At 44.4% G+C, this 14,234-nt stretch overlaps 2 protein-coding genes across 14 annotated transcripts in view; one reads left to right on the forward strand and one right to left on the reverse strand.

The window, feature by feature from the left end:
• Positions 1 to 28: 28 nt before the first annotated feature.
• On the forward strand, positions 29 to 3,963 carry NDUFB9 (NADH:ubiquinone oxidoreductase subunit B9). Of its 2 annotated transcripts, none has more exons than XM_075705732.1 (4): positions 29 to 147; positions 491 to 683; positions 2,604 to 2,717; positions 3,722 to 3,963. In XM_075705732.1, the coding sequence occupies exons 1-4, from the start codon at positions 62 to 64 to the stop codon at positions 3,851 to 3,853; spliced, it is 525 nt and encodes a 174-aa protein (XP_075561847.1). In that variant the 5' UTR covers positions 29 to 61; the 3' UTR covers positions 3,854 to 3,963. The 2 variants fall into 2 exon arrangements, with proteins under 2 accessions (XP_075561847.1, XP_075561848.1); XM_075705733.1 differs by having other exon boundaries at positions 524 to 683.
• Positions 3,964 to 8,562: 4,599 nt separating this feature from the next.
• Positions 8,563 to 14,234, reverse strand: part of MTSS1 (MTSS I-BAR domain containing 1) — a 127,085-nt gene continuing 121,413 nt past the window's right edge. For 7 of the 12 annotated variants that reach the window (XM_075704560.1, XM_075704556.1, XM_075704559.1 and 4 more), the window contains 3 exons: positions 11,695 to 11,859; positions 11,167 to 11,329; positions 8,563 to 9,301 (listed from right to left, as the gene is read on the reverse strand). In XM_075704560.1, the coding sequence (XP_075560675.1) occupies positions 8,604 to 9,301; positions 11,167 to 11,329; positions 11,695 to 11,859 (1,026 nt within the window). In that variant the 3' untranslated portion in view covers positions 8,563 to 8,603. Of the gene's footprint in view, positions 9,302 to 11,166; positions 11,330 to 11,694; positions 11,860 to 13,810; positions 14,006 to 14,234 lie in introns of all 12 variants that reach the window. The other 5 variants (XM_075704551.1, XM_075704550.1, XM_075704552.1 and 2 more) reach the window with 3 other exon arrangements.

The following is a 14,234-nucleotide window of genomic DNA, read 5'->3' on the forward strand; positions in this document are numbered from 1 at the left end:
CGACGTGCCCCGCCTTCCCGCCAGCCCCCGCGCGCGAAGGTGAGGGGTAGGGCAGCCCGAAATGGCGGCCTACCTGACGCACCAGCAGAAGGTCCTGCGGCTCTATAAGAAATCCCTGCGGCACCTGGAGTCCTGGTGCATCTACCGGTGAGAGGCGAAGGGAGGTGGGGTTCTTCCTGGGAGCGGGGCCTGCCAGCTCCGCACTCAGCTGGGGGGGCCTGGCCTTCCCCTCCGAGGCGGGGAGCTGGGCTTGACTGGGGCCTTGTCCGTGTCCCGCCCCCCAGGCGAGGCTGAAAGGGCGAGGAAAAAGCCTCTGGGTCACTTGGCTGTGCCTGCCGCAGCGAGGGGCGATGTGGGAACGGGAGCTGCTCGGAGCCCCAGGCCAAAGCCTGTCTTTGCACAGGGGTGACTGATGTTGCCAAGTTTTGTCTCTGTGTGTGATTACTTTTTTTCTCCAGCGTACATCATTGTGCTTAACTTTTGCCTGTAGAGACAAGTACCGCTACTTTGCCTGTCTCCTGAGAGAACGATTTGATAAGAACAAGGATGTGAAGGATATGGTGAAAGCTACAGAGCTGCTGAAGGCAGGCGAGGAGGAGTTCTGGGCAAACCAGCATCCTCAGCCATACATCTTCCCTGACTCCCCTGGGGGCACTTCCTATGAGAGATATGAGTGCTACAAGGTAAGGTGGCCTGTAAGATTGTGTATTGCTGTGCCTACCTTACTGTTCTTTCAGTGAATGTAAAACAAGTGCTTTAAGTGGACTTTCATAGGGCTGTAGCTTGACTCAGCAGTATCATTTCTGTAATAGTTTGCTGCTGCTGAACATCTTGCTGCTTGCATGTGAGAAGCTGTCCTGCTTGTCTGGTCCTTGAAAACGGAATTTGCTGGTCTGTCTGAAGAGAGCTAGCTTCTTTTTGCTGGGATAATCATCTGCTCTTTTGCCAAATGGAAGCTGTGCTGCCCGTTGTGGTGCCATCTGGTCACAGCCTTGGTTTCTCTCTGGTCTTGTCAGGTGTTGGCTTGGCTGTTGGGGGACTTCTCTTCACTCTGTCCCATCGTTCTTCCAGCATTTTGAGTAATGGTAGAAATCATAATTTTCCTTCGTATGCTGTAGTGCCAGATATGTATTTGTGTGTCACTGCATGATAGGTGGTATGCCTAAAAATGGAAGCAGTGTTCTTGGAATCTAAGGTACTTCTAGAGGCTTTTTTCCCCCCTAGATTGTTCTATTTAGGAGTAAAGAAACAGGTTTCATAGAAGAAAAGAGGGTTTTTGCTTTCTTGGCATCGGATCCTAATGCATTATGAGAAGTTATACTAACCTAGAGAGTGCATGCACCCCACTTTCTCCTGAATTTGAAGAAAGTGCATACACAAAACTCTCGGATCACATTTTTATGCACAAGAAGCCGTGTGAAAGGGAGAATCTGATGTAGATTTGTCAGAGGCAGAAAAAAGAACATATGAGTGAAAAGGGAAGAGGAGGACTTAAGCTTGTGCCAAGGTCATGGGCCTTAGCAGTGATAGAGATAATAGTGAGAGAGAATCTGGACAGAAAAAAGGCCAGGTGAGAAATAAATGGTCAAGATTAGTCTTCACATAGAAACATAAACTGGTTTACATGCTCTTTTCTTTGCCCTGTTTGATGTGCTAAAAGTGTCCTTTAACAAAATGGTTGTCACAAGGATTTGGCTTGTTAATGTATCAGTGACTGTCCATTGTGGATGCTGCTACAAAATGTAATTTTTAGATCTCAGCCTGTTTGATGGTTTTAATTGTTGCTTGGTGCGTGTGGATTTTTTTATGTTATTATTAGCAGCTCTGCTATTTCTGTTCAGTCAAAGGTGTACTCAGTGATGAGAATCACAGCAGGAAACTGGAAGTGTAAGTGTCACTGGATGAATGATGGTATTGGAGCAACTTCTTAATTTTCTTTTTTTTTAAGAATTGGGGGTGGGGGGGTGGGGGGAGGGTGTTTTGGTTTTTAATCAATGTTTCTGTCTTTAAAACGTTAACATTCAGTGATAAGCTGCTGCAGAATTTTAAATTTTGCTTTTTTCTTTGACTGGACAGCTTAGAGGTCAGACCATTATTGAGATCTTAAAGGCCACTCATTTTTTCATTAGCTGTGGACAAGTGGAAATGAGCTGTAAGGTTCTGTCTCTGTCAAAGAAAATTAATTAGTAGTTGGAGAAAAATGATCTCTCTAACCTGCTGCCTTTGGGAGAAGGAGAAGGAGAAGAAGAAATGAGATCATCTCTTCCACCAGCTGGAATTATTTTGAGAACTTCAGAGTAAACTGAGATGACCTGGACTTGTCTTTGGGATGCTATGATTGAAGCAAGTCACTATGATGTCTTCCTGTGACTTAGGATAATGTGTGAAACAAAGATTATAAGTACTGACCTCTGTCATATAGTACCTTGAGACTAACAATAGTCTGGTAGCTCTTAAATGGTGTTTTTATGTAGTGCTTTATTTCCTGGGTTATTTATCCATTTTAATACTGGCTTCAGTGATTGTGTTCAGTTCTTTCATGTGTGTGTATTATATATGAGTTAATGTGTAAAAATAGTATATATGAAACTTCTATTTAACAGATACCTGAATGGTGCTTGGATTACTGGCATCCTTCTGAGAAGGCAGTGTATCCTGATTACTTTGCCAAAAGGGAGCAATGGAAGAAGCTGCAGCGGGAAAGCTGGGATAAAGAGGTCAGTGCTTGCTCAGTGCAAAGTAAAGCCTCTTTAGCACACCAGTATTTTGTGTGACATTTAGATGTGTTCTTGGAAAATACCCGAATGCCTGCTGTGGTCTCATTTAGACTCTGCTTTATTAGAACTCTTGTCAATGTGAAACACTGACTTGCCTTAAAACAACTGCACAGAGATCTCAAGAGTTACAGCTTTTTAAAGGCTGTGAAGGGAATTTGAAGTTAAAGCTGAACCTGCAACCATATTTCAGTTAGTGCAGGGCTGTTGTAGCAGCTTTCCTAAAGGAAAATTCCAGAGTGGGATGAGAAGAGGTTAATGACCAGAGAATTCCCCTTCTGCTGCTGTGAAGCTCTAACACTTTCTGGTTGTACCTTTGAAAGTGACTTACCACGGTGTTCATCATTTGGGAATCAAGAATAATTTCTGGCCAACCTAAACTGAGATTCAGTTGGAGAAAGTTGGTATTCTTAGAATAATTCAGTTGTAGAGAAATGGTTGGATTGTATGTAGTATGGCACTCCTATTAGAATTATCGTAGTGGCAGCCAGCACTTGAGCTGCTTCAAGAAATGTGTATTGAAAACATCTGAAGGGCTGTTGGTGGCATGCAGAAATAGAGGTCTCCTACTGACTGGAATGGAAGTTGTTTAGGACTTGTAATTAATTATCTGTCAGCTTTCAAAGCAAAAAGAGAATGCAGTCTGTTTAATGTTGCAATGGTAGACAAGAATTATGTGGAAATAATGACATTTTACTTAAAATTTCTTATGCAAATCACTTTCCACTCCTAAAAATTCCTTCTTAATTAGGTAATATGAGCCTGCAACGATTACTGAGTTTGAGTACAGAGAAACATGGAACCTGCCTGTCAACCACAGGGGTTACTGCTGGTTCTTCCCTTCTGGAATGGGGGCCAGTTTCGCTTACTGCCTGGGCACTGAATACCACATTATGGAAACGTGCTAAAGCAATTGTACTAAAGCAATTTTATGTCTTATCTTCTAGATTAAGCAGCTAGAAGAAGAAACTCCAGCTGATGGTCCGAGAACTGAAGCTTTGCCTCCAGCTCGTAAGGAAGGGCATCTGCCACCACTGTGGTGGCAGTATGTAACAAGACCTCGTGAAATTCCCATGTAAAAACATTATTGCACTTGGGAATTAAAGCGGTCCATCTTCTGTAGGCAGTAGACATGTCAGTGACTGCATGCTACTCTTAAGTAATACAAAATAAAGCCAAATAAAGTAAAACAGAAGCCATTTTTCTGACATACTGTTCTTCTGTAGCATGCACACATTTCCAGTTTGTGTGGTGTAGAACAGATGCCTGTTAACACCTACACTGTATGCCTAAAATGACAGAACACTGACCAGCCTGTGAGGAAGTCTTAATGGGATACTAACTCCAGAGCAAGTTTTACAAAGGTGAACATGTATTGCAGCTTTCACAGTCAGAGTTAGAAAACTCAACTACGAGACTGCGAAAATTGGCCACACAAAATTCATGTTCCCAGAGAAAGAATGTGAGCTTAAAGGGGTGGGAGAAGCAGATTTACTGGGGGACTGGGTGGAATGAGCAGCCAAACCGAGGGTAAGGCTGTGTGGCCACAGCCTGTCCCCTGTGGAGAGGGGAGGGGGGGCCTGGATGAAAATTAGTAATTGGTATCAGCCTGGTAACTTGGAATCTGGTACTAAATACAGGCAAGGTGGTATGTGCTTGTGCTACAGCTGGCGTTTCAAAATACTGACAGCAATGGACACAGGCTCGGGTTGTTCCTGCAATGAGGGTATTTCTAACCTTGCTTAGGGATAAAGGCTTCTTGCCCTCCCTCCCTGCCTCATTAGGCTTTTGGCTGCATTTTTCACCTGGGTATCACATCTCACAAGACACAAACCTTCCTTACATCGTCATGCTTTCTTGCTGCCATGGGTAACGTTGCTGTAGAGCACCACAAGAAAGTTCACCCCCATGTACATTGAATCCTGGAAAACTGTAGAGCTCTATCAGTTAAAACAAGTCGCCTGCTGAGGAGCGAGGTACAAAACCTGCTTGCTTCCAGCCATGTTCCCCAAGCATTGATAGAAGACACAAGAAATTTTGCTAACATTTCCGCTAACCTCCCAGTGAGTAAGAGAATGGATGGGATGTAGCCACCTAGTAAAAGCTCACAGGAAAACCTGACCTTTGGGGAAAGAAAAAAAAAAGCTTCACATATTCCACTGTTGAAAGTTTTGGTGTTACCAGGAAGCTGGATCTGTTCTACCCCTCCGTTAGTCCCAAGGCAGCAGCAGAATCGAGGTGTGCCCTTTGCCTGCCGGGCTGTGCGGCAGAGCCTCACCTTCACCTGCCCGGCACGGAGCTGCAGCTTCTCTCCGCCCGGCGTCGGTGCTTTTTCCTGCTGTTTTTCAATCCTGAAGGTACTTGTTCACAGGAAGAGTTCCAACCTGCACCCCTTTTTCTAACTTCTTACAGGTTTCTAATTACAAACACTGATTTGCCTTAGCAGCTACTTGCATTAGCCTGAATATGAAAGGCCAAAACCAGACGGGGGCAAAATTCACGGGGAAATACATCATCACAGGGCAAACCCAGCCAACCTGCCCTGCCCCTGCGCCCGCTTTGCCGCCTCCCCCAGCCCGGCACAAGCCGCCCTCGGCTCAGAGCCGGAGCCGGGCGAGCGCTGGCGGTACGGGCAGGCTGCTCAGAGCATTCCGCACCGTCGTGGGGTAGAGCCGGTCGGAGCGGCCAGCGGCATACACCGACTGCATCTTAACTTATATTTGGACAAATACAAGCTTACAAAAACCATCCCCTCTTCCTGCTGCACCTCACCCTCCCCTCAAACCTGTGCTTTGCTTGGCTGGTAACTATAGTCAGAAATTATGCAACCACCACAATACTTTTTTAATTATGTGCAATTTTGCACCCTCCCTCCCAGTCAGCCAACCAACCAACCACTTTTTTTTTTTTTTGGCTAGCAAACAGAGCAAAAAGGCCCCTCTGACTTTTACAAACACTTGAGCAGGTCTGACTGATGTTCCCTAACATGACGGATACCCCACGTCCCAGCATGAAAAACAACAACAAAAACCGCCCACCCCGCAACAGAAGAAACATTTCGCACACGCAGCCGCCATGAATTGGATTCACTGTAGAACCAGTTTCCCAAGAAAGCCGAACAAAACAAAGTCTTCGGTCACTCCGGGGCGCGGGGGAGGCGGCCTGGCGTTGTGTGTGATAAATTCTGGCTGCGCGCGCGGGCAGCGTTGCCAGCAGCAGCCCTCCTCCCCTGGCAAAAGGAACTGCGGTCCAGCACTGAAGCAGATGCACAAACATGTCGAGTTATCTGTGCTTCCCGGCCAGGTAACGACAGCCAGGGACAGAGGAAGGTCATCAGTCATTATTTAATGGGAATTTCCATCGTTAAAACTGCACCTTTGCTCTGCTACTGCCCTTCCAGTACACATCAGTAAAACATAGCTATATGCGATTTTATTTACTTATGTTTTTAATGCCCTCTTGGTTCTGTTACACGCGGATGGAACCTGCGTGATCTTCAGAAGTCTGATGAGGGACACCAAAGCTCTGGAAGCAGAAAGTTGTTAAGAACTGAAATACAGAAGTTTTCCAGCAGTTCTTTATTTATAATGTAGGCTTAAGCAATCATTACAATGTAGAAGGGAGACACACTTACAGCAATTATTTATACCAGTTTAGAACAAAAAACTGCACAGGGAGAGGTCAACTCTCAGTACAAACTAGCAACTAAACCACAATAATTTACCATTAGAAACATTTTATTTTTTAGCTGTGACACTGCTTTTACAATATGCAAAAACACAAACAATAGAACTATCCAAAGTGTTTTGTCACATTCTTTCTACATTGAATTTGGCAACATTTTATATTAAATTTTACTGATTATACTAACGTTTAAGAACTAAACAAGTGAAAAGCTGTACTCAGGTACAGTTACATCCATTTATTTCAAAGGTTTAAATAACACTTTTAACTATTGAGATTATCTCCTAGCAGTTTTTGTTTATGCAAAAACCATCTCAAAGCCTCATCTGCACAATGCATCAGCTACTGTATCAAGATTGGTGGGCTACACCACAGGCACTACTGTTTATTATATTCGGTAATAAGGAGCTTGTTTTTCAAAGAAAGGAAGGTTTAATATTTTCTAAGAATCATGCCTTTTTTTTTTTTTGCTTTTTGCTTTAAGCCATAACAAAAAAAAAAGGTTAGCAACCACAGCAGTGTAAAATGTTATATAGAACACAGTGACTACACAGTTACTAGAAGTTTCACATCCAATGCAGTTATGTATTAAAGCATAAGAGGTTATGTAGGCAAGTCTAGAGCCAACAGAAATCTGCAGAGTGCGTGGTGGAAACTAGCCCCTTATCTGTAGTATTTGGTGCATTTTTAAACAATCCCGGATGCGCAAGTCTGGTGTCCATCCACGCGTGCGTCTGCTGTGGGTGGGCAGATGGCATCCTTCCGGACTGCCTGACCGGAACACACGTCGTGCCCTGGGGTCTGCATATTTCTATCAGCTTTAGGAGATGGGTATTGCAGCAATAACTTACTTTTACTTTAAGGAAAAAATCCAACTCTTAATAATTCTATCAACAGCGTTCCAAAAAACATGACTTAAAGTACAAAAAAAGAGAATATAGTGGTCAGACTCCCGGTATTATCAAAAACCCATTATCTCTCCCCACCCCCCACCCTTCACCCCTTTCTTTTCGGTATTTAAGAAAAGCCAATCAACTGCCATTTAAAAGAAGTTAAGAAAAACAAGCCCCTGTATTGGAAAGAAACATTCGCAGTTTATTAGATCACAAGCTGGTTACACCTGTCAAATTGTTAAGTGTTTTCTCAAAATATTTGGGCTTTCCAAGGTGCCCAGCCTGCTGGGCACAGTCAGAAAAAGGCATTTTGATAACATCTAAGAACTCCCTGCTTGCATTTTAAAAATGTTTTCACATTTGTAACTGCCTTAAGCCTGTCGTCCTTGTTTGTATTCAGTGAAAGGATGAGTGGAACAAAAAGCGAAGGTGGGAGAACCAAGCCTACACAGTTAAGGCTGCATGCATGTGACTGAGAGTTGTTGCTGTGCAGTCAAAAAAGAAATGTGGAAAAAACCCAGTCTTTAAAACACCCTACAGAAACAAAACACTGCAATCCAATATGGCTTATTCTGATGCATTTACCATGAAGCTACTAGTAATTAATCCTACTAGGCTACTTTTGTGCAAGAGCATCTGCTATTTTGATGGCATCTCCCTCCCCCCACAACCCCCCAAATAACTCTACCAACTGCAGGTTTCTTCCTTGCATTATATATTGCTTTTATTGTCAATTTTTATTCCTGCTTTTCAAACTTTTTTTTTTAATACTTAAATGAGGATCTGTTCCTCACAGCTTGACTTAAACTTTAAAGTAAGTCCCATTGTTGTTTTGTTTTTTAACCTCACTATTACAAGGCGCTCTACAAAAGCTTGCAAAAAAGCCAAATTTTCATTAAATCCCTTTGCTGAAGTTAACTACTTGACATTTTTTTTCTCCTATGATTTAAAACTTTACAAAGAGAGTTATAAAAAAGGTAAATGGGATTTGGCACCTTCAGAAAAAATTAAAAGTGTAACTTAGATCAAAAAAATGCAGAAACAAAATCATTGATATTTACAAATTAAAACACCAGTGAAGATTATGTCTTACTACGCTCTTTCACTTTGTCTTCTCTTTTAGAGTACTTTCAGACTGTCTGTTACCGAGTATCTTAAAAAATTCATTGATTACAGATTGGAATGGATAGAGACAAATTAGTTTCCTCACAGTTCCTTCTCGGTGGCTAGTACTCTGGCAGCTTTTCCACTCCTAGGAAATACGAGGTGCTGAGCGATCATTCGTGGTCGTCTTCTTCAGCTTGACACCACGCCGAATGGCGTTCAGCATATCTTCACCTTGTGGGGCATCCCCAGGACTCATCTCTCCGGGATCGAGCTCCGGCTGGCCCGCGGGCGCAAGGGTGCCGACACCATCCCGGTCGCTTTCTTCCCCCTCGCTCTCAGGAACCGCTTGCCTCTGCTCGTCGGCAGCACTCAGTTTCTGGCTTGACGCCGGAGGGTTGACAGATGCTTGCCCGCTCCACGAGGATGAGGGCATGTTGGTGACACCTTGCCCACCATCTCCTGCTGCTGGAGACTCAGGACTTTGCTCGGGACATTCTTCCGTTCCAGCGAGGGTGCCGGGCAGCCCCCCTGGGATATCCGGGACAGTTGGTGTTTTGACAGGAATCACTGGCGTCTTGATCGGAATCGGACCTCCCCCTATGGTACCGCGTCTGACTGAAGGCTTGGTGGAAGGGGTCCGTCTGATGGTGGCGACGCCGGGGGTGACTATGACCGGTCCAAGCGTGGTTGGCAGACCTGCAGTGGAAGCAGGACGCTTGGTTTGAAACATTCTGCGATAGGACTGGCTAATGTCACTGTTTCTTGGGATGGTAGAAGATTTGTCAAACTCTTGTTGTTCTGCCTCCTGGTCACCACTCACAGAGAAATAATCATAATCTGAAACTGATGCCAAAAGACAGAGTTAGGAACAAGCTGGAGGAGAGAGCTGAGTCATGTCAGCAAGTCTAAAGTATGTATAACCAAAAAAGTATATATAACCAAAAAAGCCTGGAGGTCAACAGCAATTAAGAGAGGTTTCACCTTTAGGAGGAGGAAGCCTGAGATATTGTGACTGAGATTCTCAGACTGTGTGGCAGAAGGCACTACAGCAGTCTGACTCTAAAGCTGCCCACATCTCTTGTGAAAGAGAACTGCACACACTCAGTACCTTCTCTGAAAAGAGCTAATTAAGTAACTGTCCTGGTTTTGGCTGGGATAGTTAATTTTCTTCCTAGTAGCTGGCACAGTGCTGTGTTTTGGATTTAGGATGAGAATAATGTTGAGAACACACTGATGGTTTAGTTGTTGCTAAGCAGTGCTTATGCTAGTCAAGGACTTTTCAGCTTCCCATGCTCTGCCAGGTGCACAAGAAGCTGGGAGGGGGCACAGCCAGGACAGCTGACCCAAACTGCCCAAAGCTCTATTCCATACCATATGACGTCATGCTCAGTATAGAAACTGGGGGGAGTTGGCTGGGGGGCAGAAATTGCTGCTCGGGGACTGGCTGGGCATCAGTCGGTGGGTGGTGAGCAGTTTCATCACTTGTTTTTTTCCTGGGTTTTGTTTCTCTCTCTCTTCTTGTTCTCCTTTTCATTACAACTTTTATTACTATTATTATTATTGTTATTATTATTTTACTTCAATTACTAAACTGTTCTTATCTCAACCCACACATTTTCTCACTTTTAGCCTTCCAATTCTCTCCCCCATCCCACCGGGGGGGTAGGGTGAGCGAGCGGCTGTGTGGGGCTTGGTTGCTGACAGGGGCTAAACCACAACAGTAACAAAGACTCAGTGTTTGTTGCCAACGTTAAGATACCAAAACCAGCATCCTACAAGCCATATGCTATCACTAGTAGATATAAATACTTAAAACAGTCAGTGACTAAAAAGTGTACTTTAGACTAGGCAATGTGGGGCTCGGGGGACTGTGTACCAGTGATTTCAGCAGCAAATTTGCTTATTTTGCAAACAAAGTAAATCCTGGCTGTCAGCTCTGAAAACTCAGCCTCAGCTTTAATAATTGCATCAGGTTCCTTCCTTTCCACGTAAACGCCGAGCCAAGCTAGGCCCTCCACAAGCCCTACTGTCTCCTGTGATTGCACAGCACAAGCGACCTCAGCTGAGCAAACAAGGCAGTTGCTGAACTGCAAACACCAAACTCAGTCCCTCTTAGCTTGCTGCTGGTTCTGAAACAGGGTACAAAACCCAGCACCTTATTGCCACTTCCCAGGTATGCCCAAGTTAAGGTCTCCAATGGATTATTTTTCCAATTACAGAATTTCTGCTTAGGTAGGAGATAAAAGGTTACAAAGGGAACCCAAGAGCAGATTCAGAGTACTGATGGAATGAGAAAGCAAAGCTCGCGAGCACGTATTTGCTAAGACAGTAGCTCAGAAGGGACACTGCTACCACAAGAAGTGTATGATGCGATACCAGTATCATTCCACTTAACCCATGAAATATAATTCCAGCATCTTCTTTAAAATGGTAGCATCCTTAAGCTAAAACTCATTCTAGTAATGCACAAGAAAATATGATTGTTGAGTAGACTATGCAGCAATCCAGGTTTCTATTTCGTTAATAAACCCAGGCTGCATTCCAAGCTGGAAAACACTTCCCAGCAGCCATGTTCACCCCTTTCTCCCCAGCTGACTACAAAGCCAGTGACTGACAGCTGCTGGAATATAGCTCCTTGGCACCGCAGGGTGAGTGTACGATGGCCAGGCTGGGAACGCTCTGAAAAAGAACATCTCTTGTACGGGTACCTTGAGATGGGATCGTGTCCTCTGAACAGCATGGAGTTGTTGTCTGGGTGCTGTAACCGCTGGAGCACTGCAAGGAATCCCGACTGCTCCTCTGGGTGTCCAGCTGCAGCCCTCTCGTCAGAGCGAGCGCCAGCTCCTCGCAAGCCTCCATCTCCTCACCCTGCTGGTTACACACAGAAAAGGGACTCATTACGTCTAGAAGCGTTAATCAATCTTCACGGACTTTTAGCTGTCCCTCCCTCCCAAGCAGAGCTTGTCACCATCACAACCCAGCAGGATTGTGTCCAACCATTTACTAGGGTTTCAAAGAAACAGACGCTTCTTTGGATGCCATTGCTTTACAAATGCCAATACCCAGCAGCATATTCTTTCATGCTCACATCACTTCCACTGACCACCCCGACACCACACCAGTCCTGCTTGTCGGATAAACATGTGCCAGCATGAAGCACGGCAAAAAAGTACTGGCAGGAGCTAGCACATCCACTTCCTTTGCACCAAACAGCATATCTGAAATCAGAGCTTCACCCGTGCGGCAGCCGACACCGTCATGCTCCGAGGTCTCTGGGGCTCCTCAGGGGGCACGGGTGGTCCACTCTGAGCTCCTCCATTGAGATCTGGTTCGCGTTTTTCTTTGCGACGTTGCAATGTGTTCACCATTGGTTGATCGTATGGGCCTGGTTTGGCCCAGTCCTAAGGAAACGTGCTTGTTAGTGAGAGCTGTCATCTGTAACTGTGCTTTAATTACAAGTAAAACTATGCAAAAAGGCAATTTTAATGCAACAGATTATGTATCAAACTGGATATGCCTTTTTGAATAAGGCCAGAAATAAATTAATTTTAAGGATATTAAAAATCTTCACTTATAAAACCTATCTCCTTTATTAAAGGGAATCTAAATTTCCTATTCTACCTGAATGTTCTTATACAAAGATAATTAACATTTTAATACTATAGTTTTCTCTAATGAAATTCCATTGTTTTAAAGCCTGTATTTTCAGAAATTCAAATGAAAAAATCACTGGCACACAGCAGAAAATATACATAAAAGTCCAATCAGCGATTTAACTGTTCTAGATGTACACAAGTTCTAGTATTATGTGCTGTTACACGTCTTCAATTGTGAAAAATTAGGCTTGAACAGATTTTTGATACACATTAGAGGAGCAAGTTACTCTGAGTAATCTCTCAGTTTACTTCCTAACTGAAATCTAGTTTATAATAATCTGTACTGAAGAAAGACTAACTTCACTCTGAATTACTGGTGCCAAATTTGAAACAGAAATTCCTCAGGCCACGAGGGCTATATTCACTCGGGGCTCTATTAAGCAAAGTCCTGAAGGTGTCCAGAAACCACACGTTGCACACAAAGAGCAGGACTGATCAGTGTCCTGTGCTGGGATGCAGAACCACTGCTAAGCAGCAGCTCCCCAAATGTGAGCTGCTGCAGGGACAAGCCCAGTCCTAAGAGAGTTCTTCACCAAGCCAAGGGGTGCTTTAATAATAAAAATAGAAGAAACAACTTGTGCGTGAGAACAGGCCACACACCCCACCACTTTTGGTTTTATTAACACATATGAAACTCTGCTTTGCCTTAACAGCTGTGTCTTTGCTGTGAGTGTTTTCCTGTGAAATATACTGGCAAAGTGCTTCTAGCACAGACACAACTAATGACCCCACAGCACCAGGACCACTGTGGCCACCCTGTGTGTACGTCTCAACAGTCTCCAGCTGCTGGAGAGAGATTAGGGGGATCTGTTAACAAGGTATCTCAATTTACATGTATCTATGGTCCCATGGTGCATATGCAGTATCATATAACCATCCCCAGGCATCTAAGACCTGTGCAGCTACTATCAACTGCACATCAGCTTTGTGAAGATTCAGGGCCAACAGACAAGAGACCCCTTGCTCCAGGGCACAGTCTCCCAGGGTAATTGCCTGGCAGGGACGAGAGTCAAGGCTCTGGCAGAGCACAGACGTTCTGATGCCAAGGAAGATCCCTGCAGATCCAGCTGGAGCAACTGAAAGAAGTTACTGCACTCTGACTTTTTCGGTGGTCTCACCCAAGAGAGCAAAACAAGCTGGGTGAGCACATTCAGTCTGTGGCAGTAAAGCTAGGATAGATTCAGTCACCACTTAGGCTCACCTGGTGATGAGCACCTTCTTAAACCCCTCCAGCTAGATCTACAAGAGCATGCCTGCCTGTGGCCAAGGTGGGGGCCAAGCAGAGGTGCCACAGTGAGAACATCATGTTGTTCAATGTATGGTTTCACTAAGCCAACTGGATGCCAAGCCTGCACTTCCCGGCTCAAGTGAGCGCTTTCACAGTGCTAAACAAGCTCTTTTCTCGCTGAATAGAGCCCAGAGTGCATTCACCAATGTTCCAGAGTTAAACTATTCCTTCCTACCTAGGTGTTGTCAGCTTTAATATGTTTTAGGCAGTGCCAGAATAGACAAGGTTATTCAGAAATATCCACTACCGGACTTCAGCTCTGATTATCACCATGCAGTGCCCATTCAGAGTGATACTAAACAGAGTAAATCAACGAGTAATTACATGGATCGAAAGGTAGCAACAACTGCCGTGTGCACACTGTGGGTATGAGGAGGTCAGGACTGCCACAACAAAAGGAACACAAACCTTCCAGCTAGGGATCTTAGATGATGGTAACATGCCTGGCCCAATGGTGTAATAATGAACGTAGTCTGGAAGGAGGGCTGAGGGAGCCCGAGTCCACGCGCGGGAGACAGGCGGGAAATGAGGGAAAGGACCTGCACCAACTGAAGCTACGGATGGGTCACTTGATAAACTACAGTGATAAAACCCATTAGACAACTGGAAACGAAACAAATAAACAAACAAAAACAGAGAAATTAATATAAACAGAATGAATATGAAAATACACTGCGACTCTGATGCTCTAGGGAGGAAACTTCTGTATCTTAAAACAAAAGAAAGAAAAATCTTAGCTTTGTGGCAAATAAACAACAGAAAATTGATACAATGCTTGGTTCAGAAGTGAGATTGCTTGAAAATTGTTATTTGGTATAACAAATTTCAGACA

The sequence above is a fragment of the Pelecanus crispus genome, chromosome 2 (assembly GCF_030463565.1).
Source record: "Pelecanus crispus isolate bPelCri1 chromosome 2, bPelCri1.pri, whole genome shotgun sequence".
Classification (NCBI taxonomy): Eukaryota; Metazoa; Chordata; class Aves; order Pelecaniformes; family Pelecanidae; genus Pelecanus; species Pelecanus crispus.

What these genes read in the sequence shown, in the direction of transcription:
- NDUFB9 (XM_075705732.1), top strand. Translation starts at nt 62, where the DNA reads ATGGCGGCCTACCTGACGCACCAGCAGAAGGTCCTGCGGCTCTATAAG. An exon ending in GAGTCCTGGTGCATCTACCG is followed by an intron (nt 148 to 490) that starts GTGAGAGGCGAA and finishes TTTTGCCTGTAG; the next exon opens with AGACAAGTACCGCTACTTTG. An exon ending in GGGAAAGCTGGGATAAAGAG is followed by an intron (nt 2,718 to 3,721) that starts GTCAGTGCTTGC and finishes CTTATCTTCTAG; the next exon opens with ATTAAGCAGCTAGAAGAAGA.